At 41.7% G+C, this 22,934-nt stretch overlaps 1 protein-coding gene across 4 annotated transcripts in view; it reads left to right on the forward strand.

The window, feature by feature from the left end:
* The first annotated feature begins 424 nt into the window (after positions 1-424).
* Positions 425-22,934, forward strand: part of IL1RL2 (interleukin 1 receptor like 2) — a 52,694-nt gene continuing 30,184 nt past the window's right edge. For 2 of the 4 annotated variants that reach the window (XR_004352984.1, XM_032653560.1), the window contains exons 1-6: positions 425-527; positions 1,291-1,359; positions 2,177-2,408; positions 4,530-4,725; positions 16,821-16,980; positions 20,478-20,552. Coding sequence is in view for 3 of the 4 variants with exons in the window: in XM_032653560.1 (XP_032509451.1) it covers positions 449-527; positions 1,291-1,359; positions 2,177-2,408; positions 4,530-4,725; positions 16,821-16,980; positions 20,478-20,552 (811 nt within the window). In the remaining variant the exon portion in view is untranslated. Of the gene's footprint in view, positions 587-1,290; positions 1,360-2,176; positions 2,409-4,529; positions 4,726-16,820; positions 16,981-20,477; positions 20,553-22,934 lie in introns of all 4 variants that reach the window. The other 2 variants (XM_032653561.1, XM_032653562.1) reach the window with 2 other exon arrangements.

A 22,934-nucleotide genomic window follows, 5' to 3' on the forward strand; every position in this document is an offset into this window, starting at 1 on the left:
CTGATGGCCAGGGCAACAAGTCCCTGTTGATATTGTCAGAGCTGGAAGTTTCAGACAGGAACAGTTTTCCTGCTCCGGGTATTTGAGGATCCCCGTGGGATGTCTGCTTTACAGAAGTTAACAGCACGACCCAGGCAGATAAATAATATTACTTAAAAGCCATCTGGGTCGGCGTCTACTCTGGGGGCATTCTATACAGGCCAATGCAGGGCATGTAATAACTGCTCGAATGGAGTTCGGAAAGGAAGGAATAGTTCATTTGGTGGGACAATTTGGAATAGATTTCAGCAGACAATTAATGGGGATGGAGGACTTCTTAGCTGCCAGAAAATCCGGCACAAAGCCTTCGAACCCACTTCCTAGTGCGATGGCACGCTCCTTCCTAAGCTAGCACTGGGAAGGTAGGGCTGCCCCGCCCATCGTAGTGAGGAACTAGCCTGGTACGGAAATGCCACGACAGGGCTCGGTCCCGGGCTGTCAGTCTCCACTTTCTACGAGTTCCTGCGCGCTCCGATCCAGTTCTGCAGGTACACACCCGGCTCGCGGAATCTGCAGCTGAGCAGGGCGCGGGCGGGACGAGGAGATGGTAAAAATGTGCGCGACTGGGCGGGGGGCGGCGATCGGGACTCCCGGGCGGCCCCTGACCGGCTGGGCGACCTTGGGGGAGCGGACTCCGTCTGTGGAAGAAGGTGTGGAGCCGGCGTCCACTGCCGGCCCGTCTTCCTCCCTCTTTTCCTGCCGGCCTTTGCCATATAGGCCTAAGCTGCCTTCTCCCGAGTGAGCAGGTTTCCGTTTAGACGGCCAGGCCCAGGAGGAACCTGAGGCTAAGGACGCCCAGGGAAGGCTCCGCGCGACGCATGGTGGGCACCCGGGCGCCACCACGGGGAGCGGGGGCCGCGGGCTGAGGCTGGCCGGGCGGCGAGCTGCGTGGCAGAAGGGGATGGCCCTGTGCCCCCAAAGGAGGCGACCGGGCAGCCTGGAAGAGGGGACCCGCCCGATGCCCACACTGCGCCTCCGGCCCCTCCCGACCCCTCCCACTGATGCCTCTCCCCCCGGATTCTGGAGGTGGGCGCTCGGAGCAAGGGTGGGGCAAGGGAAGGAGCAGTCTTTGGGGGCGCGTCCGGATACACCTGGAGCCAAAGTTGGAGGTCTCCTCGTGGAGCAGGAAAGGTCAAAAGCCTAGCTGGGATCTCTGAGATTCAGAGGTCGCAGAACCCTGGCCTCGTGCCGGGGGAGGGCGCGCTCCGCCCGCTGCGCCCCTTTCCACGCCTCCCTCTTTCTTCCTCGCAGCCTGTAGGGGAATGCTGTTGTTGCTGCTCTGCGTCGCGTCCACCGCTCTTCCACGATTTATCAGAGCAGGTACGTTCGGTTGGTTCGGGTCTCAGGGGCCCCCCTCCCTCCCTGCCACCCTGCCGCTCTGGGCGAGCCCCTGTGCAGACCTCCTGGGGGATCACGTGAGACCGGAGCCTGGCCGGTGACACTTGCCCCAGAGGTCCAGGCAGAATCCCGCGGGAGACGCTCAGCCCCAAGCATCCCCTTTGAGCTTTGAAGTGACTTGAAGAGGGGGAGGAGATGGGCAAATCTGCAAGTCAAGGCTCGAGTTAAAATGCTCAAATAGATCTATAATACCGTCTACTTTATATGACAAACGGACATGTTAGACCCAAGGTAATAGCAAAGAAACCAGCCACGGAACAAATTACTTCCAAGAAACACTAAGCAATTTGTTAGAAACGAACTTTAAAGCGAGCGGAATTGTTTAACAATCCTTTTGGGGAAGAGATACTTATACCTTTTTTGGGGGACGGACTGAATTAACCGGCTAGCAGAGCAGAAGGAAAACAGGTCAAGTGGGGCTCAGAATAGGAACGTTTACTCTGAAGGAGGAAGATGAAGGAATTGAGGGTCTTAGAATAGAAGGGAAAGAGGGGACTCATTCCAAATGGGGAGATCACTTGTTGAGGGGGAGGACCGAGTAGATTCCCTCTTATGGACAGATGTGAAGGACTTCGGGTTATGCTTTCACATCGGCAGATTGTTTTTAGGAAACTCCCATACTGAGAAAACTCTCACATAAAATTTCAAATCAGCAAGAAAATTGAGGTGTTTGTGGAAACTAATAATAACCAACACTAGTGCTCTCGGTTGTGATTATTTTTTTCCTTTCTTTCCCTAGATGCTTGCGAGGACGTGAGTATGCAGGATACTGTGTCAGTGGGCCAGCCTACGGCTTTTCACTGCATATACCCTCTGCCAACATCTGGGAAGGTAGACGCAACATGGTATAAATATCCTAGAAAAATCCCAGTATCCAAAAGCATACAGTCTCGAATCCACCAGGACCAAAACTGGATTTTGTTTCTCCCTGTGAAAGGGGAGGACTCTGGGATCTACCACTGTGATACAAAGTAAGTTCCTCATTCATGAGAACTGTCTCTCTCTCATATATATATATATAAAATGTATAATATTTATATAATATATAATTCTTTTAGAAAAGCTCTTGATAAACTCTTAATCAATGTAGAAAACAATGAGAAGAATATAGTTTTGTAATTGTTATGAGGTGGCTTCAATGAACAGACTTTTAAGCAGAACAGGTTTGTAAATCAGTTGTTGGACCGTGAAATGCATCTTTTCCTATCGAAATGATGTCCAAGGCCAGACCAGCTTACAAAGCCTGTTTAATCCCAATATGATTGCTGCCTTCTTTCTTGGAATGCCAAAAGTTTTTGTGACAGGTGGTACATCCAGATAGGTATAAGCCTCCTTCAAGCACTTTTTGTAAGGGTTCTGCTATAGGAATTTAACAGTGACCAAGCATCAGGTATGTTCTGGACCCCATGCTAAGCCTTATGCTAGTAATGTGAGTAAGTGACACAGGTCTGGGGGGAGATAGTTGAGCCTGGTTGGCACCGTGGTGAGCCAGAAAGCATATGTCACACCAAAGGCGGCAGTCTATGCAGCGGTTCAAGTCCATCTTCCAAAATTTCAAGGTAACCTGGAAATCGGAATGTGTGTGTATGGGTGTGTGTGTGGTTAACTTTCCAATAAGCTTTGTGCTTGTGTCCTAATTAAGACACATCTGTGGACCAAATTTTGGCTGAGGGCCCCAATTTTGTTATCCTCCTTTGCTAATGTACATGACCTTCATGAGTTATTTGACCTCCACGAGCCTTGGCTTTCTTATCTGTAAAGTGGAAGTAATGCCAGCCACATAGGGTAGAAGTTAAAATGACCCCAGATCATGTGTGAAGTAGGTACTCCAGGAATGTAGCTGCATCCTCCCTCTCTTGCAGTTCCTTGGTATATACAGCACATCTTCTTTATCTGTTCCTCTGTTGATGGACATTTAGGTTGCTTTCATGTCTTGGCTTTTGTAAATAGTGCTGCAATGAACACTGGGGTGCATGTACCTTTTTGAATTATGGTTTTCTCCGGATATATGCCCAGGAGTGGGATTGCTGGATCACAGGCTGGATTTAAAATATTTAAATATGGGAGCTGTGAAATGGGGCAAAATAATCTTTCCTAGAATGTAGACATCAATACTGTCTGTCATGGAAGAAAGTAAACGTGAATTCTCACAAATCTTTAATATATAGATATGATACATGTTTAGTAAACTATATATTTTTACTTTGAAATAATTCAAATTCATATCACATTTGCAAGAATTGTATAAAGAGCTCCTGCCTACCCTTTATCTAGATTTCTATTATTTAACATTTTGCCACATTTTCCCCATCATCCCCTGTGTATGTTACACACGGTATTTTTTCTAAACCATTTTATTCCAAATCATCTCAGTTGTATGCATCAGGTCCCTTTACCCCTTAATATTTCAATGTGTCTTTCCTCTCAGCAAGAATATTCTCTTACATCATCACAGAATAGTTATCACATTCAGGAAATTTAACCATCACACAATACTTTATCTAGTAACCAATTTGTATTCTAGTTTTATCAATCTTCTCAAGGATGACTTTTATAAATGTTTTTCTTCCTTTTCCTGTGGAAGATTGAATCCAAGATCATTGCAGTGCATTTGGTTGTCATGTACTTTTAATCTCTTTTCATCTGGAACAGATCTTCAGCCTGTCTTGTGTGTGTGACATTGACATTTTTAAGAAGTACAGACAATTATTTTATATTGTATCTCTTAACTTGGGTTTGCCAGATATTTCTTCGTGAGTCGGTTCAGGCTGAGCCTTCTTGGCTGGAATGCTATGGAAGTGGTTTGCAAGCTCTTCAGACAGCACACTCAGAGACACCTAGCATCCGCGTGTCCCTGCTTGGTGATGTTCATTTTGATCATTTGGTTAAGATGTCCTCCCGTGTTTCCACCATCCAAATACATCTTTTTTCCTTTCGTAATGAATGACTTGTGAGATGTATGCTGTCTTGTTTGAGGCAGAGGGTTTTCACAGTGCTTGGAAGAGGATTTGGAAATATTTGGAGATAAACAGAGTTATTTGGTTTTGTGACTGTTTGAGTTTATGAGGTTTCAATCTGTTGTTTTCTTACAGTGATACAAACACCTGTCCCAGAATGCAAGTCAACCTCACTGTATTTGAAAAACATTGGTGTGGTACTTCTGGAAACAGTCAACCGCATGTGCCAGATGAGTACAAACAGATTTTATATGTTGGAAGAGATGACGTTCTTGTATGTCCTCTGAACTTCCCAAACAGTTTTGATTTGGATTCAGTAAAGTGGTACAAGGTAAAAAAAAAAAAAATTTCCTATTGATATTTTCCTTCCTCTTCTTTAAAACCTACTTGTTTTTTTAGCTTAAGCTGTACCTTTTGAAGCAGAACTGGTAAGTAGAGAGATTTGTGTACGTAAGATTTGTTAGCTAATTGCTATGGATAATTTAACGCTGCTAATTACTTATTTTTTTAATTTGTAGTTATTAGAGCTTGGTCGTAGCTTATTATTAGAATCCACCCCTCCCCCAATTATTCTTACTTTTCAGACTATCCTTCATTATTCTTTTTAATTAAGATTGATTAAGTAGTTTCTCTGAATGGGTAGTACACACATAGGGTTCAAGAATCACGAAGTATCAGAAGGCATGCCCCGGAAAGTCCCCTTCCTACTGCTGATTCATATTTGCCCAGGCCCATCTCACCTTCCATGACATGTGGCTGCTGTAATTGGTTCCTTGCAGGCCTTGCATTATTCTTGTGTAATGCCATGCAAGCAAATAAAACTATACCTCCTAGTCCTTTCTTTTTTTATGGAAACAGGGCATCCTATACTCACCTTCCTGCACCTTGTGTTTTCACCTTCAAACCTTCTCTTTTCTTGATTGCACTGGCAGATAGTAATGGAAAAGGCATAATCCTTGGCACAGAGGTGCACAGGCGAGGTATTTAATATCTGAATTAGTTCTCCCCCAGCTCTGCTTGTTAGCGTTTGCCAGTACAACCATCTGGGTCATGAGTACTCTTTGTGGGAAGGTTTTTTATCTACTGTTTCAATTTCTTTAATGGTGATAGGATTATACAAATTTCTTATTCATTCTTGAATGGGTTTTTGTAGGATGGTTTTCTAGGAAATTGTTCATTTCATTAAACGTTTCAAATACCCTGGCATGAAATGGTTTATCATTTCTCTGCTTTTAATGTCTGCTTCTGTAGTAAGGTTCACCTTTTATGCCCATTACAATATGTTTCTCTCTGTCTCTGTCTCTGTCTCTCTCTCTCTCTCACACACACACACACTCTCTTTCTCCTTCTCACTTGATTAGTCTTATAAAAGGTTTGCAGTCAGTTCTATTACTCCTTTCAAAGCACCAGTTTTTGCCTTTGTCAGTCCTCTCTGTTATGTATTTCACATTCATTTAGCTTGTTTCTGTTTTCCCCTCTCACAAGGAAAGTGGCAATGAATGCCCTTATCTTGTATTTTATTTTATTCTAATTTTTTTCTTTCCCATTATGGTTTATTACAGAATATTGAATATGGTTCCCTGTGCTCTACAGTAGGACTTTGTTTATCTCTTTTACATATGATCGTTTGTATCCGCTAGTCCCAAACTCCTAATTCATCCCTCCCCCCACCTCCCCACCCCTCTTTCCCCTTTGGTAACCATAAGTTTGTTTTCTATGTCTGTGAGTCTCTTTCCGTTTTGTAAATAAGTTTGGTTGTATCATGTTTTAGATTCCACATATAAATGATAGCATACAATATGTGTCTTTCTCTGTCTGACTTACTTCACTCAGCATGAAAATCTCTAGGTCCATCCATTTGCTACAAATGACATTTTTTCATTTTTTAACGGCTGAGTAGTTCCATTGTATGTATGTGCCACATCTTCTTCATTCACCTGTCGATGGACATTCTTTCAGTGAAATCCTCATGTGGTGAATCCGATGGAAGGGCTTGAGTATGGTGCCACATCGATCACTAGGCTATTTCAGAAATTGAGTTAGGAAGCGGGGATCATCAAGAGAGCGTGTGAAGTAGAACGGATAGAATGAGGGGGAAGGGGAGGGTGAGCAGGGGGAGGGAACTCATTCCTGCTGCCCCCGATTGTCCCTGTCAAGTGGAAGGAGATGTGACGTGGAGAGTGTGAAAGAGCAGACAGGCGCGCAGGTGGGAGAGACAGTTGAAGGAGATGCAAAGACTTTCTACGGTGAGGACCATGGATTTGTTTATGTTTGTGTGTTTAGCTCCTGTCGTGCTCATCTGGTTGTAGGGGTGTAGGAGAGGGATGGCAGGATGAACTCAGCATGGGGTTTCTCTGGATAAATACACTGGAAGGATGAAGGGTTTCCTTAATCCTTGACTTGAGGACTTAAAAGGAGATCATTCAAGTGATGGCCACGTGAGTCTAGGTGGGACAGGAAAGGAAATGATGCCTGAAGGATACTGGTGATTAGGAGAAATTAGAGAGGTCCAAGGACTGATCCAGGTTAAGATGGAAAAATGGGCTGGATAGCTAGAAAGTTCACCATATCACATGATGGATGTGGTGGGTACAGGCTCCCCATCCATGGGGAGGCTCTTTATATTATAGAGGTTGCAAGGCTGTTGATAAAAAAATAAGAACAAAGCACCCAGAACCACACCCTACGTTTTCCTAACCTATAGCTAAGGTTCTGGATGTGGTACAGTTTCTCCAGCTGGCTTCACTGAAAAGCTAAAGTGAGTGTGGTGATCTGCTTTTCTACTGGACGTGGGCTTTCTGCCACAGTGTTCCGGGGCCCAGTCTCCAGCTTCGTGGGAGCTGAGAAGCAGTAGGCGTGTCGTCTGACTTATTGTTGTTGTGGCTCCAGCAAACGTGCTGGGACTTCGCTTGCTGCAGTTGTGTAAGTGGCAACTCCCGGTCCCTGACTTGCAGGTGGTATATCTCAAAGTCTCGATTCCCACCATCAGGATGGTGGTGGAGGAAGCAGCTATCATGCGAACTCGTTCTGCATTGTGCGTCAGCACCTAATATTCTGTTTTAAATCCTTTTCTGCTTAAAAGAGCTAGAATGTTTTCTTTTTTTTTTTTCGAAACAAATCCAGTCTGGGAGACATGGCCTCATAGAATTGTTTGGCAAAGTAATTGAAATAATCTATTCACTAAGCCCTTAGTTCAGTGTGGGTACATAGTAATTACTTAATAAATAAATACTAGATATTATTACTTAGTTAAAATAAAAGAAAGAAACAGGTGGAATAATAAGAAATTATCATCAGAATGGTATATTTTTTCTAAATTAACAATTTTTTATTGTGCTAAAATAGGTATAACATAAAATTTAACATTTCAATGATTTTTCAGTGTACAGCTCTGTGGCATTAAGTACATTCACCTTGTTGTACAACCATCACCACCATCCATCTCCAGAACTTTTTTATCTTCCCAGATGGAAACTCTGTACCCACTGAACAATAATGCTTCATTTTCCTCCCCACCCCCAAGCCCCTGGCAGCCACCATTCTATTTTTTGTCTCTATGAATTTGACTATTCTAGGAATCTCATATAAGTGGAATCTTACAGTATTTACACTTTTGTGACTGGCTGATTCTACTTAGCATAATGGCTTCAAGGTTCATCCGTGTTGTAGCATGTGTCAGGATTTCTTTCCTTTTTAAGGCTGGATAATATTCCATTGTATGTATAGACCACATTTTATTTATCCATTCATTTTTCAATGGACACAGATTGTTACCATCATTCGGCTCTTGTGAATAATGCTGCTTTAAACATGGATGTACAAATATCTCTTTGGCCCCTGCTTTCAGTTCTTTTGGATATATTATCAGAAGTGAAATTTCTGGATCATATGGTAATTCTATGTTTAAGTTTCTGAGGGATTGCCATAATGTTCCCTTTTCTCCTCTCTTCCTCCCTTCCTTCCTTCCTTCTTGTCATTCTAATGATAAGAAGTGAGTTTATGTGTTCAGCACTTATTCTGTACATGGTACAGTACTTTCCCAATAATGCTTTTAGTGGTGTGTGTTGTGTGTGCAAGACAGACACATACACATAAGCTGTCTGGCTATAAAGCCACGGAAGGGACTGTGTATTATTTATTACTCTCCCCCTAAGGTCTATCGTAGTGTCTTCACTCTATTTAAAAAAGAATGAGGTCTTCCTGATTTCAGCTGAAGAGTTTGATTGAGGTTTCTTCCATTGATGTTTGAATGATGTCTCCAAGTGACTGTGTCGGTGTTCAGACAAATCACATTTCACTGTTCTCACCAGACTGGATGAGGCACCAAAGTGTGAGTGCAATGCAGTGAGATTTGTCTGTACAGTGACACATTGATTTGGAGAAAGTATGTGACCATATGGTAGTTGCTATGCTCAGTATGTCTAAGTTCCTGACATTTCCAGTTTCTATTCGTTCCCTGCAGAGATAAGAATGGCATGAGGAGGGAGAACCACAGCAGTGTGTCCGAGTTCCTCCTCCTGGGGCTCCCCACCCTTCCAGAGCAGCAGGGCGTGTTCTTTGCCCTGTTCCTGGGCATGTACCTGACCACGGTTCTGAGGCCGTGCTCATCCTCTGCTCATCAGGCTGGACTCTTGCTTCCACACCCCCACGTACTTCTTCCTCAGGCACTTGGCCCTGACTGATGTCTCCTTTTCATCTGTCACTGTCCCAGAGATACTGATGAACATGCAGATTAATACAAATCTATCACATAGACAGGGTGCATTTCACAGGTGTATTCTTATATACTTTTTGGTTCTGTTGATAATCTCCTCCTCGCCGTGATGGCATATGATTTATTTTTGTATACAGCATTAGGAAGTGTTCTAATATCTTTCTTTTACATGTAGCTGTCGAGTTTTCCCAGCATCACTTATTGAAGAGGCTGTCTTTACTCCATTGTATATTCTTGCCTCCTTTGACAAAGATAAGGTAACCATATGTGCATGGGTTTATATCTGGGTTTTCTATCCTGTTCCATTGATCTATATTTCTGTTTTTGTGCCAGTACCATACTGTCTTGATTACTGTAGCTTTGTAGTATAGTCTGAAGCCAGGAAGCCTGATTCCTCCAGCTCCGTTTTTCTTTCTCAAGATTGCTTTGGCTGTTCGGGGTCTTTTGTGTTTCCATACAAATTGTGAAATTTTTTGTTCCAGTTCTGTGAAAAATGCCATTGGTAGTTTGATAGGGATTGCACTGAATCTGTAGATTGCTTTGGGTAGTAGAGTCATTTTCACAATGTTGACTCTTCCAATCCAAGGACATGGTATATCTCTCCATCTGTCTGTATCGTCTTTAATTTCTTTCATCAGTGTCTTATAGTTTCTGCATACAGGTCTCTTGTCTCCTTAGGTAGGTTTATTCCTAGGTGTTTTATTCTTTTTGTTGCAATGGTAAGTGCGAGTGTTTCCTACATTTCTCTTTAAGATTTTTCATCATTAGTGTATAGGAATGCCAGAGATTTCTGTGCATTAATTTTGTATCCTGCAACTTTACCAAATTCATTGATTAGCTCTAGTAGTTTTCCAGTAGCATCTTTAGGATTCTCTATGTATAGTATCATGTCATCTGCAAACAGTGACAGTTGTACTTCTTTTTTGATTTAGATTCCTTTTATTTCTTTTTCTTCTCTGATTGCTGTGGTTAAAACTTCCAAAACTCTGTTGAATAATAGTGGTGAGAGTCGGCAACCTTGTCTTATTCCTGACCTTAGAGGAAATGGTTTCAGTTTTTCACCATTGAGAACGATGTTGGCTGTGGGTTTGTCATATATGGCCTTTATTATACTGAGATATGTTCCCTCTATGCCTACTTTCTGGAGAGTTTTTATTATAAATGGGTGTTGAATTTTGTCAAAAGTTTTTCCTGCATCTACTGAGATGATCATATGATTTTTATCCTTCAATTTGTTAATGTGGTGTATCACATTGATTGATTTGCATATATAGAAGAATCTTTGTATTCCTGGGATAGAACCCATTTGATCATGGTGTATGACCCTTTTAATGTGCTAGTATTTTGTTGAGGATTTTTGCATCTATGTTCATCAGTGATAGTGGCCTGTGGTTTTCTTTTGTGTGTGTGTGACATCTTTGTCTGGTTTTGGTATCAGGGTGATGGTGGCCTCATAGAATGAGTTTGGGTATGTTCCTTCCTCTGCTGTATTTTGGAAGAGTTTGAGAAGGATAGGTGTTAGCTCTTCTCTAAATGTTTGATAGAGTTCTCCTGTGAAGCCATCTGGTCCAGAGCTTTTGTTTGTTGGAAGATTTTTAATCACAGTTTTAATTTTAGTGCTGTGATTGGTCTGTTCATATTTTCTATTTCTTCCTGGTTCAGTCTCGGAAAGCTGTGCTTTTCTAAGAATTTGTCCATTTCTTCCCGGTTGTCCATTTTACTAGCATATAGTTGCTTGTAGTAATCTTTCAGGATCCTTTGTATTTCTGCAGTATCAGTTGTTACTTATCCTTTTTCATTTCTAATTCTATTGACTTGAGTCTTCTCCCTTTTTTTCTTGATGAGTCTGGCTAATGGTTTATCAATTTTGTTCATCTTCTCAAAGAACCAGATTTTAGTTTTATTGATCTTTGCAACTGTTTCCTTCATTTCTTTTTCATTTATTTCTGATCTGATCTTTATGATTTCTTTCCTTCTGCTAACCTTGGGTAGTTTTTGTTCTTCTTTCTCTGACTGCTTTAGGTGTAATGTTAGGTTGTTATTTGAGATTTTTCTTGTTTCTTGAGGTAGGATTGTAGTGCTATAAACTTCCCTTTTGGAACTGCTTTTGCTGCATCCCATAGGTTTTCGGTCATCATGTTTTCATTGTCTTTTGTTTCTAGGTATTTTTTGATTTCCTCTTTGATTTCTTCAGTGATCTCTTAGTTATTTAGTAGTGTCTTGTTTAGCTTCCATGTGTTTGTATTTTTTACAGTTTTTTTCCTGTAATTTATATCTAGTCTCATAGCACTGTGGTCGGAAAAGATGCTTGATACGATTTCAATTTTCTTAAATTTACCACAGCTTGATTTGTGACCCAAGATATGATCTCTCCTGGAGAATGTTCCATGAGCACTGGAGAAGAAAGTGTATTCTGTTGTTTTTGGATGGAATGTCCTATAAATATCAATTAAGTCCATCTTGTTTAATGTGTCATTTAAAGCTGTGTTTCCTTATATATTTTCATTTTGCATGATGTGTCCATTGGTGTAAGTGAGGTGTTAAAGTCCCCTACTATTTTTGTGTTACTGTCGACTTCCCCTTTTACGGCTGTTAGCATTTGTCTTATGTATTGAGGTGCTTCTGTGTTGGGTGCATAAATATTTACAATTGTTGTATCTTCTTCTTGTATTGATCCCTTGATCATTATGTAGTGTCCTTATTTGTCTCTTGTAATAGTCTTTATTTTAATGTCTATTTTGTCTGATATGAGAATTGCTACTCCAGCTTTCTTTTGATTTCCATTTGCATGGAATATCTTTTTCCATCCCCTCACTTTCAGTCTGTATGTGTCCCTAGGTCTGAAGTGGGTCTCTTTTAGAGAGGATATATATGGGTCTTATTTTTGTATCTATTCAGACTGTATGTCTTTTGGTTGGAGCACCTAATCCATTTACACTTAAGGTAATTATTAGTGTGTGTGTTCTTATTACCATTTTCTTAATTGTTCTTGGTTTGTTTTTGTAGGTCTTTCCCTTCTCTTGTGTTTCCCGCCTAGAGAAGTTCCTTTAGCATTTGTTGTAAAGCTGGTTTGGTGGTGTTGAATTCTCTTCACTTTTGCTTGTCTGTAAAGGTTTTGTTTTCTCCATCAAATCTGATTGAGATTCTTGCTGGTTAGAGTAATCTTGGTTGTAAATTTTTCCCTTTCATCATTTTAAATATGTCTGCCACCCCCTTCTGGTTGCAGAGTTTCCGCTGAAAGATCAGCTATTAACCTTATGGGAATTCCCACCACAGCGGCTCAGGCCTGACACCAGGCCGGAGCAGCAGGACCCTGTCAGCCACACAGCTCAGAAGAAAAGTGAGACAAAAAGGAAGAAAATAATAAATAAGTGAAAAAATTATTTAAATAAAAAAACTAAAAAAAAAATAATAATAAAGGAGAGAGCCACCAAACCAATAAACAAGTCCACCAGTGATAACAAGGGCCAAAAACTAAACTAAGATAAACATAAAAATCAGAAACAAATCATTCACAGATAGTAAAACTCAAGTTTACAGTTGCTCCCAAAGTCCACTCCCTCAATTTTGGGATGATTCGTTGTCTATTCAGGTGTTCCACAGATGCAGCGTACATCAAGTTGATTGTGGAGATTTAATCCACTGCTCCTGTGGCTGGACAGAGAAATTTCCTTTTCTCTTCTTTGTTCGCACAGCTCCTAGGGTCCAGCTTTGATCTTGGCCCCATCTCTGCGGGTAGGTCACCTTCAGGCATCTGTTCCCGCCCAGACAGGACTGAGTTAAAGCAGCAGCTGATTAGGGAGCTCTTGCTCACTCAGACCAGGGGGGAGGGAGGGGTAAGGTATATAATTGGAATGCGGGGCGAGCCTGCAGCGGCAGAGGCCAGCATAACATTGCAACAGCCTGAGTCACACCATGTGTTCTCCTGGGGTACTTGTCCCTGGATCACGGAACCCTGGCAGTGGCAGGCTACACAGGCTCCCTGGGGGGCCGGTGGTGGTGTGGATAGTGACCTGTGCTTGCACACAGGATTGTTGGTGGCTGCAGCAGCAGCCTTAGCATCTCATGTCCGTCTCTGGTGTCCATGCTGATAGCCGTGGCTTGCGCCCGTCTCTGGAGCTCGTTTAGGCAGTGCTCTGCCTTCTGTGGGCAGCAGAGAAGGAATCCCCTTTCCTCAAACACCCCAAAACAATGGTCTCTCACCTCTTAGGCAGTTCCAGACTTTTTTCTGACCTCCCTCCCGGCTAGCTGTGGTGCACTAGCCGCCTTTAGGCTGTATCCACGCAGCCAACCCCAGTCCTCTCCCTGGGATCTGACCTGCGAAGCTAGAGCCTCAGCTCCCAGCCCCCACCCACCCCGGCAGGTGAACAGACAAGGCTCTCAGGCTGGTGGGTGCTGGTTGGCACCAGTCCTCTGTGTAGGAATCTCTCTGCTTTGGCCTCTGCACCCCTATTGCTGTGCTCTCCTCCGTGGCTCCGAAGCTTTCCCCCTCCGCCACCCCCCGTCTCCACCAGTGAAGGGGCTTCCTAGTGTGTGGAAACTTTTCCTCCTTCACAGCTCCCTCTCCAAGGGGCAGGTCCCGTCCCTATTCTTTTGTCTCTGTTTTTTCTTTTCTCTTTTACCCTACCCAAGCATGTGGGGATTTTCTTGCCTTTTTGGAAGTCTGAGGTCTTCTGCCAGCGTTCAGTAGTTGTTCTGTAGGAGTTGTTCCACATGTAGGTGTCTTTTTGATGTATTTGTGGGGAGGAAGGTGATTTCCATGTCTTACTCCTCCACCACCTGGAAGGTCCCCCCCAGAATGGTATATTTTTATTTTTAAGAATTTAGAGACAGAGTATTTCTGGATAATGACAAAATCTGGCTTGTGGCAGGGAGAATTGAAGACTCATAGGAGTAGAGGTGGTCCTTGAGATTGGAGGTGTTCCAGAGGAGAAAGTTCAGGTGTTAGAACATCCATGCTCATAGACTCTGAAGTATCCACATTTGGAAAAACAGGAATGTCTCCTTTTTTTCTTCAATTCCAAATTACTCCTCGATACAATGGTTTCTGCCCTACCACCATACTGGATCTATAGTTGCTGAGTTACTACTGGCTTCCCAGCTGCTAAATCTAACATTCATTTCCAATCCTGATCCTGATTTTGATCTCTTGTGGTGTCCATCGCTGCTGGACGTGCCCATGAGCTGAGAGCTTCATCTTCCCTCCCTTCTGAAACTTATTCATTCTTTATCTCCCCACTCCGTGGCTTTTCCTTAGTAATCATTACTGTGTTCTCATTCTCTGGGTTTGGGTCTTAGATTTTAGGGGTTCCCAGTTTCAGCCATGGTTGTCTTCAGTTCTTGCTTTGATTGCATTCAGGTGGAAGGCTCATAGGACCATCGCACACAGATGGCTCCCAACTCTCCTTTCTCCCATCTCCAGATACTTCATCCAACAACCTAACATACATTCCATGTAGACATTCCCATCACACAACTCACCAGATTCACCATGTCTAGAGCCACTTTTTAATCTTAACCTCAAATCTGATCATTCTTCTGTATTTTCTTTGCATTCCATCTCCTATCTAAGGACACTTTTGCATCCCTAAGCTGGGACCATACCGGTCCTGTTCCCTCTCCATAGTCCAAATTTGTCACTAAGGCTGTGAATTAGAACTGCTTAAAATCACTGTTTTTTGTTCCCTTCTGGTTATCCCCAGTGTACTGCCTTAGTTCATGTTCTATTCAGCCTTAGTGTGTGGAAATAATTTCCTAAATTGTTCCCTAGTCGTTAGGATTGCCCCCATTTTAATCCTTTCCCACAGTGCAACCAGACAGATTGTGCTCCAAGGCAAATATGCACACCTTGGTCCCTTGCACAGACAGCTTCAGATGCTCCTCCCCTTTTCATGGTTCTCTATGATTGGGCTCCTGACTCCCTCACCAGTTTCATCTTCATCACTCTCCTATGACCACTACAGCTTAGCCAGGATGCTCTCGTCTATTTTGTACCTGTGAACCATTGTACATGCTGGGTCAGAATTGTTCTTCTTGGTGCTAGAAAGACAAAAATTTTCAAATGTAGGCTGCTAATATTACTAATTAAAATCTTATTAGTGAGATATCACCACTCACTGTTAACTAAAAGTCAAAGCCTTCTGAGAATTAAAACTCTAAAATAATGCAGCGGATTGCAATAGAGACAGTTCTAGTTACTGAAAAAGGACAGAATGGCTCTTCAGCTGTCCAGGGTAAACTTTAATATGATTAAATATTTGTATGTCTTGAATGAGTCAATCAGAAAGGGGACTGATCAAGATCAGAGCATAGAAACAGAGTCCCAGAGATTGCGCCCACACAAGCCCCACCCAGGAACGAGGTTTCCATAATCCAAACACTCACACTTTTTGTTTGTCCCTATTCTAAAGAAGGCAACATCACTCATATTATCAGCATCTGACTCTTACTAGTAATTCCCATTCTACTCCGTAAGCAATTTTCTGATTATAATTTGGTTTCCCCTATAGAGTGTTTACAGAAAAAATAATATAAGACTTCTAGAAAGTTATTGTTCACATGATAAATAAATAAACAAATGTTCATTTTGGCATTATTGAATTTCACCTTCCACGATGGAAGCATTCACACTGTTCCAATGGTGGAGAGTGAATTCTGACCATGGTTGACTCAGTGAGGAGAGAGCTCAAAACTGGAGCGATTACGTCTTTATATAATGAGGGGTTGTATGTTTGCCTTCTCTATTATAAGGATTGTGAGCTCTGAGGGACATCATCTTATTCCTGCATGACCAGGGCCTCTCACAATGCTAGCAAAGAGCAAGAAAAATATTTGAGTGAATAAATGGACTCAATTATCCCAGATGTTATTTTGTAGATTGGCACTTCCTGAAGAAATGGGAAAAGGTTTGAGAAAGAGTTCAGGAGTGGGCCTCTGAGATGGAAAAAACGATTCACATGAGAATGTGAGCTTATGACAGGACAGATGAATGGTGAGGCTTGCCCTCTGGGTGGAAACTGAGGAGAACAATGAGAAAGGCCTTCCTGAGACTAACCAGCCTTCAAGTTGGTTTTGTGTGAGGCTGTTTCCTTGTTGATGCAGAGGAAGCCTGGGTGACTTAAGAAGTGACGTGATATCTGCTCCCCTTAACCTTGCCACGCACTTTGACTATTGCTCAGGCCACCAGATAGAAGGTTGGTGAAGAGTTATTTTGGACCTCGGCAAATCCAACCCCTGATAGGTGGAGAAGGTGTGATTGGACCTGTAACACAGAGGTCACAGTCCTTATTCACCTGGGCTTGCAGTCTTGCAAAGGAGCTTGGTGCCATTAGACAGTGGTCCATTGAGCGACGTGGAGGACCTTCCTGCCTGTTCACATCCTCCTACCAAACTCCTTTATGGACTAGGTCCAATCCTTCTCCATAAAGTCTTCCTTCCAGCCTTCATAGGCCTCTCTCCTCTCAACTCCCAGTAGACCTCATATTTATAGCTCTCACTGTAACCTGTAGAATATCCTTTATCAGTTTTCTGGGGAGATATGTATATATCTTATATAAATATACATATGTCTTTAATTAGATTGTAAATTACCTAAGGTCTAGAGATCACATAGGTTTCTTGTCTCCCCATGGTTCATAGAATGGTGCTAACTAGGAATGTAACTGATACCCCAAAATACTCTTTGAAATGAAAAATATATTTTTTAAATTTAGGACTGTAAAGAGATTGAAGGAGAACGATTTATTTCTCGGAGAAAAAGGCTTTTAGTGAAGAATGTCTCGACAGGGGATGGAGGGAACTATGCGTGTCAAGCCACGCTCACATACGCAAAGAAGCAGCACACTGTTTTAAATAGCATTTCTGTGAACCTCAGTAAGTGCAATCGTACCCACCACCTTGACTGCCCCTTGGCTTTGCGTGAGAGGTTGGCTTTGGGCAGAAGGGGTTCCCGATCTTGCTTTTCCTGAGGGTTAGCAGTCCCTCAAACATGTCATTATTAGAATCAGAAGGTAGGAGGAGTGGGGCGAAAGGGCATGGGCTGTTTAGTTTTCTCATCTGAAAAAAAGGAAGACTAAAATTCTTGGTTTATTCATGAAAATTAAATGAGATCATGTCTATGGAGTAGCACCCAGGGTGCCTGGCGAAGTATAGGTATTCAGTAAAGGGCGGACATGAATACCTCAATGATCTTATGCTCTAGTCTTACACTGGTGGCTGAGGGAATTCTTTATAAGATGGAATTTCAAAGGCAAAATGAAGAATACCTTAAGAGATCATTGAGTCCAATAATCTTTATTTTATGTCATTGCAATAAATGTTTATTTATTATCTGTTATATGCCCAAAATTGTTTAAACCTATAATTAAAAAATTAAAAAAATTCTTTCTTGTATTGAGAAGCTCTCAGCCTGGTTGTAGTGGTGCTAGAAATGTAAATGGATCATCTTAACATTATGTGGTAAGGAGAGTGTTATAGACAGTGTCCAGGGGAGCAGGAAAAAAATCAGAAGTAGCTGCATAAGTGGCAAGTAAATAAATGGTCTTGGAAGCTTTCCAAGAGGAAATGTCTTCTCAGCTGAATTTTGAAGGACAAGCAGGGTTTACAGAAGTAAAGAAGAGGGAAGAGGGGCAGAGAGAAATGTCTAAGGCAAAGCATGGAAGTGTCTACCATGATAGTTTATGTTGGATCTAAAAGTAATTTTGTTAGAGCATAAAAAACTGTGAGCTGAGGAGTGGTGGGAACTGAAGTCATGGAGTTAAACAGGGGAAAGGTCAAGGGGGCTGATTATACGCAGGTTTTACCATGAAGCGCTGAAGAGCCCTTGGATGAGTGTAAATGTAGAGCCACGAGGCTGCATTTGTGATGGATGAGATCAGTCCTAAGATGGTTTGAGCAGGAGTTGAAGGGGGTCTTGAGGCCTGGAGACCACTTAGGAGGCTGCTGCAACATCTGGATGTAACCATGTGAACTTCGCTGGAAGTGGTAGGAGATTCTTCTTCAGGCAGTAATTTAGTGACCCTTTACTGAGTGCCCATCAAGGTCAGGTCCTATGCTGGGCAGGGAGAACATGATGGTGAGGCAAACAGCCATGACCGCTGCTGGGATGGAGCTTTGAAGTCTGAGTAGAAAGGAAAACATGATATCAAACAGACAAGGATCTGTTGAGAAGGAAGTGGGTCAGGGAAAGCTTCCCAATAATAGTGATGCTGATGGTCAGGAAGCATTAACTGCTTAAACGAGTGAGGTTTTTTCTAGACTGAGGGGGCAGCCAAAGTGAAGGCCCTACAACAAGTCAGACCATGGTATGTCTGAAGGATGGGAAGTAGGTAGGTTGGTGGGATGGTGCTGAATAAGGGAGATCACAGTAGGTAAAGAGGTTGGAGAAGCAGTCAGGGGCCAACCTTAGGTAGGAACGTTCAGTCCAGTGTGGGAAGCATGGATTTTCTCCTAAGAACAATGGGAAGCAGCCAGAGCAGTTGAGAGCAGGAGAGTAGCATGGTGTAACATGTTTCTGAGAGCTCACTGTAGCCACTGTGCACAGAACGATCCCTATAGATAAGAATGGCAGTTAGGAGGCAGGTGCAGAAATGCAGGTGAGACATCAGCTAGGCATAGGTGGATGGACTCCAGGCATTCTAGGAGGTAAAATCCACAGGTCTTGGTGTCAGATTGAATGTGGGGTGAGAGATATGGCAAGATCCAGGAAGCTAGGCCTTTTGGATGGTAATACGATTCAAGGAAAAAAGATAACTCTGGAGGAAAACTGGATTTAAGAGTGAGATCATGAGTTTGGTCATGCGTGAGCTGAGTACTTGGTGACTTGAGATGTCAAGTAGGTCATGGCCTATATGGGTCTGGAGCTTAGAGTTACACCTTTTTGCAAGGTCATTGAACTTCAGACGGTAATTGAAGAGGTGGATGTGAATGAGAGTGCCTAGGGAAAGAGTCGAGAGTAGAAAATAGGGTTTAGGTGTCAAGAAAGAGGCACAGACTGAGAAATGCTAAGAGGTAAAATGAGTTTGGCTGGGTGGTGATCATATGAAGAGGGTGGGAGGAAAGCTGTTACTTAGAATGACATCTAGATTTTCCATGTGTGTGATTGAGTGGGAGATGGTATATCGACTGGCTGGTGATGACTTCTGTTTGGGACATACAGTAAGTCCCCTGCATAAGAACAAGTTCCATCCCAAGAGCATGTTTGTAGGTCCAACAAAGTTAGCTTAGGTACCCAACTAACACAATCGGCTATATAGTACCATACTGTAATAGGTTTATAATAATTTTCACAAAAATAATACATAAAAAAGAAACACACAAAATAAAGAAAACATTTTTAATCTTACAGTACAGTACCTTGAAAAGTACAGTAGTCCAGTACGAGAGCTGGCATCCAGGGGCTGGCATCGAGTGAGCAGGAAAGTACCAGCTACATCACCGCTGCTTTTACACTTGCTTCTGGACATCCTGGGCTTGAAATAAAGATACTCTACTTTATACAGTACTGTAGAGTAAAGTACACAAAAGCACAGCCACTTGTAGAGGTTGCACACATGTGACAATGTATGCCAGACACATGAACTAACTTATGTGGACACGCAAACGCAAGTTAGCATCTTTGAAAGTTCACAACTTGAAGGTTTGTATGCAGAGGACTTACTGTACTGAATTTGAATAGTTTCTAGAATGTGCAAATATTATTGCCACCATAAAGGACATACGGTTTTGCATTTTTATAGCTTCCCTCTTATAACTTTTTCACCTCGCACCCCAAATGGAGAGGAGAAATGTGGGATCCAGAGGGTGATTGCTAAATATTGGTAGACAAATGGGGGAGGGAAGGTGTGGAGAAAGACAAAGGGGTGGGGAGTCAATACAAGGAAGGCAGTTATAAAGTGGGGGGGGAGGGATGAAAAAGCTGAAGAATAAGGAAGGTCTGCGAAGAATATGGAATAGCAGGGTTGGAGGATGGAGGAGTGGAACTGAGGACAGACCATTAGGGTCACTGTTTCTTTCTGTCTAGGACCCAGGCCAGAGCTTTGCTTATCACCACTGCTTAAGACGTGTACTGAATGACTAGGCAATGAGAAGTTATTACACAATCTCATCAGTTTATATTTATGTCGAATATATAATGATGATGTGAACTCTCTTGGTAGCCCAGCTTTTGGATTTTCCCCTTAGCAATTCAATTATTTCTGGTTGAAAAATATGCACTTATGGAGTGATACTTTGTCACATCATGGGTATTGTTTTTTCTTGACCAACGTTTATTGAAGGTCTGCTCAGTACCAGGTTTTCTTTATGTTATTACTGCATTCAAGTAGTTGGGAATGTTTCTAATACAATTTCATGTGGGTATGATTTCTTAGCAGAAAAAGTGGGAAATGGAAGAAGAATCCCTAAGATCATTTATCCAAAAAATAATTCAATTGAAGTAAAACTTGGTGAGTAAACTTATTGAAGCCACTGAAATCCTAAGGGCAGGAATCAGTAAGTCCACACATCCTTGTGAATGTTTTTGAATTTCAGGAATGAAGACAAATCCCACACAGGTGTATCCAGTTTCCAGCTTTTGATATACCTGAGTTCATCAGGAGAGGTATCAAAATAAAAAATCACAGAGCAGAAGGCTGGGGAGGTTGTGCTGTGAAAGGTCTGGCTGCAATCACTATGGGTCTGAAAGATTATTGTAAATCTGTTCACACAAAGACAAGTCCTTCCTGAAAGACATGATATGTAATATCAAACTACTATTAAGTAATGTTGATCAAGAGTCCTGGGTTATATTATCTCACACTAGGAAGGATATGAAAGGAGTAGGGGGAGTTATCATGTTATTTTCCTTATTTTCCATAGGAAGGGATCAATAAACACTGCCTCAGTTTGTGATCTAAGTGGAGAAAAAGGGACTCATAATTTTTTTTAATTTAAAGGTAATCACTAGTAAGGTAAAAATGTGTTGAGTACCTTCTAAAGAAAAAATAAATTAAACAAAGTTTTTATTAAAAGACAGATGCTCGGGACTTCCCTGGTGGTGCAGTGGTTAAGAATCCTCCTGCCAATGCAGGGGACACAGGTTCAATCCATGGTCTGGGAAGATCCCACATGCCATGGGGCAACTAAGCCCATGTGCCACATCTACTGAGCCTGAGTTCTAGAGCCTGTGAGCCACAACTGCTGAGCCCACGCTATACAACTACTGAAGCCCACCCGCCTAGAGCCCATGCTCCACAACAAGAGAAGTCACTGCAATGAGAAGCCCGTGCACCACAACAAAAAGTAGCCCCCACTCGCCGCAACTAGAGAAAGCCCGCGTGCAGCAACAAAGAGGCAATGCAACCAAAAAATAAAAAAATTAAAAAAAGAAAAGGCAGATGTTCAGGTTGAGTCAAATGTTAAAATCCAATTATATGCTCTCCTCAAAATAGATCTAAAATACATGTCCTAGAAGATTAAAAATCAGCGCCTAAGCAAGATATGCGTAAGATTTGCATACAATAGCAATACAAAGAAATCAGATTCACAATATTAATCTTTCAATCTGATAATATATCTTTCAATGCAAAAAATTAAATGAAAAATTGAATCATTTTATACTAATAAAAATTATCCTTCCCCAAATAAAAATGTTTATGTGTCAAATAACCATGCATCAAAATAAAATATATAAAGCTAAACTCTCAGAAGTACAAGAACAATACAACAAGACAGTACAATAGTTTCAGATATAGTGGGAGGTTTTAACATACTCTGGCTTTGACAAATTTGCTAGTCAAATAAGGATCTAAAATACTCTAGTAATATATTAAGAATAATGTATTTAATGGATAGCACTCATAAACATCTATGAAAAACTCAGAGACCCAAAAGAAATTATACAGACCACGTGGTATAATCCCCATGTAGGTAATCTAGAAATTTACAGCTGAAGTCAAAACAATGATAAACCCAACAAAAAATAAATCCACTAATTAAAAAAAATAAGCAACAAAAAATTTAGCTTCTAAGTATTTACTTTCTTGGTTAGATTAAGCCAAAGCCATTGGTACAGAATATTTAGAAAATAATGGCAGAGAGAACATATCAAATTTCATGGAATGTGACCAATGGTGAGTTCTAAACAAGCATGTATCTTTAAATATCATTATGATTAATAATAAGTGTAGAAAACATTAAAATCCATCATCTAACCATTTAACTCTATAAAAAAGAGCAACTAAACAACTCCATGGAAGGAAATAAAAAAGATAGGCATAAAAAATTATAAAGTTATTATAAGGAAAACAACCAACAAATAGAATTGATAAATTCCAAAGTTGGTTCTGGGATAGAAGGGTTGGGGCGGGGGTGGGGTGGAATAGAAAAAGAAGATAGAGGAAGCTCCAGCAAATCTAATCCCCCCAATGCAGAGAAACTCAAACATTAAAGACAGAAATGAGAAAGCTTACAAAGCAACACATGGAAAAGAGATGAAATCTACTCAATACTTAAGAGACTCTGGACCCACATTTTTCAAGGAGGGTTCTTTAGTTCTTCTGAATTTTCAAAGAAATAATAATGCCCATAATAAAAGATAGTTGTCTACATATCACTCACCATGTGAATACCCTAGTGGATTTCATAAACACCTAGAAAGGATAAACATACCTGTTATTAACTCTCTTAATTAATGTTGTTCCCCTCTCCTGTCTTTGAAAATTCTAGCCATTGTGTTTAGATAATTAGAAAGAAAATATAAGCCATGAGAGAGGAAGATAATCATATAACTATTAAATAAATTTAAAATCTTCCCACAAACAAAATTCCAGATTCAGTTGGTTTTACTG

The sequence above is a fragment of the Phocoena sinus genome, chromosome 13, assembly GCF_008692025.1.
Source record: "Phocoena sinus isolate mPhoSin1 chromosome 13, mPhoSin1.pri, whole genome shotgun sequence".
NCBI lineage: Eukaryota > Metazoa > Chordata > Mammalia > Artiodactyla > Phocoenidae > Phocoena > Phocoena sinus.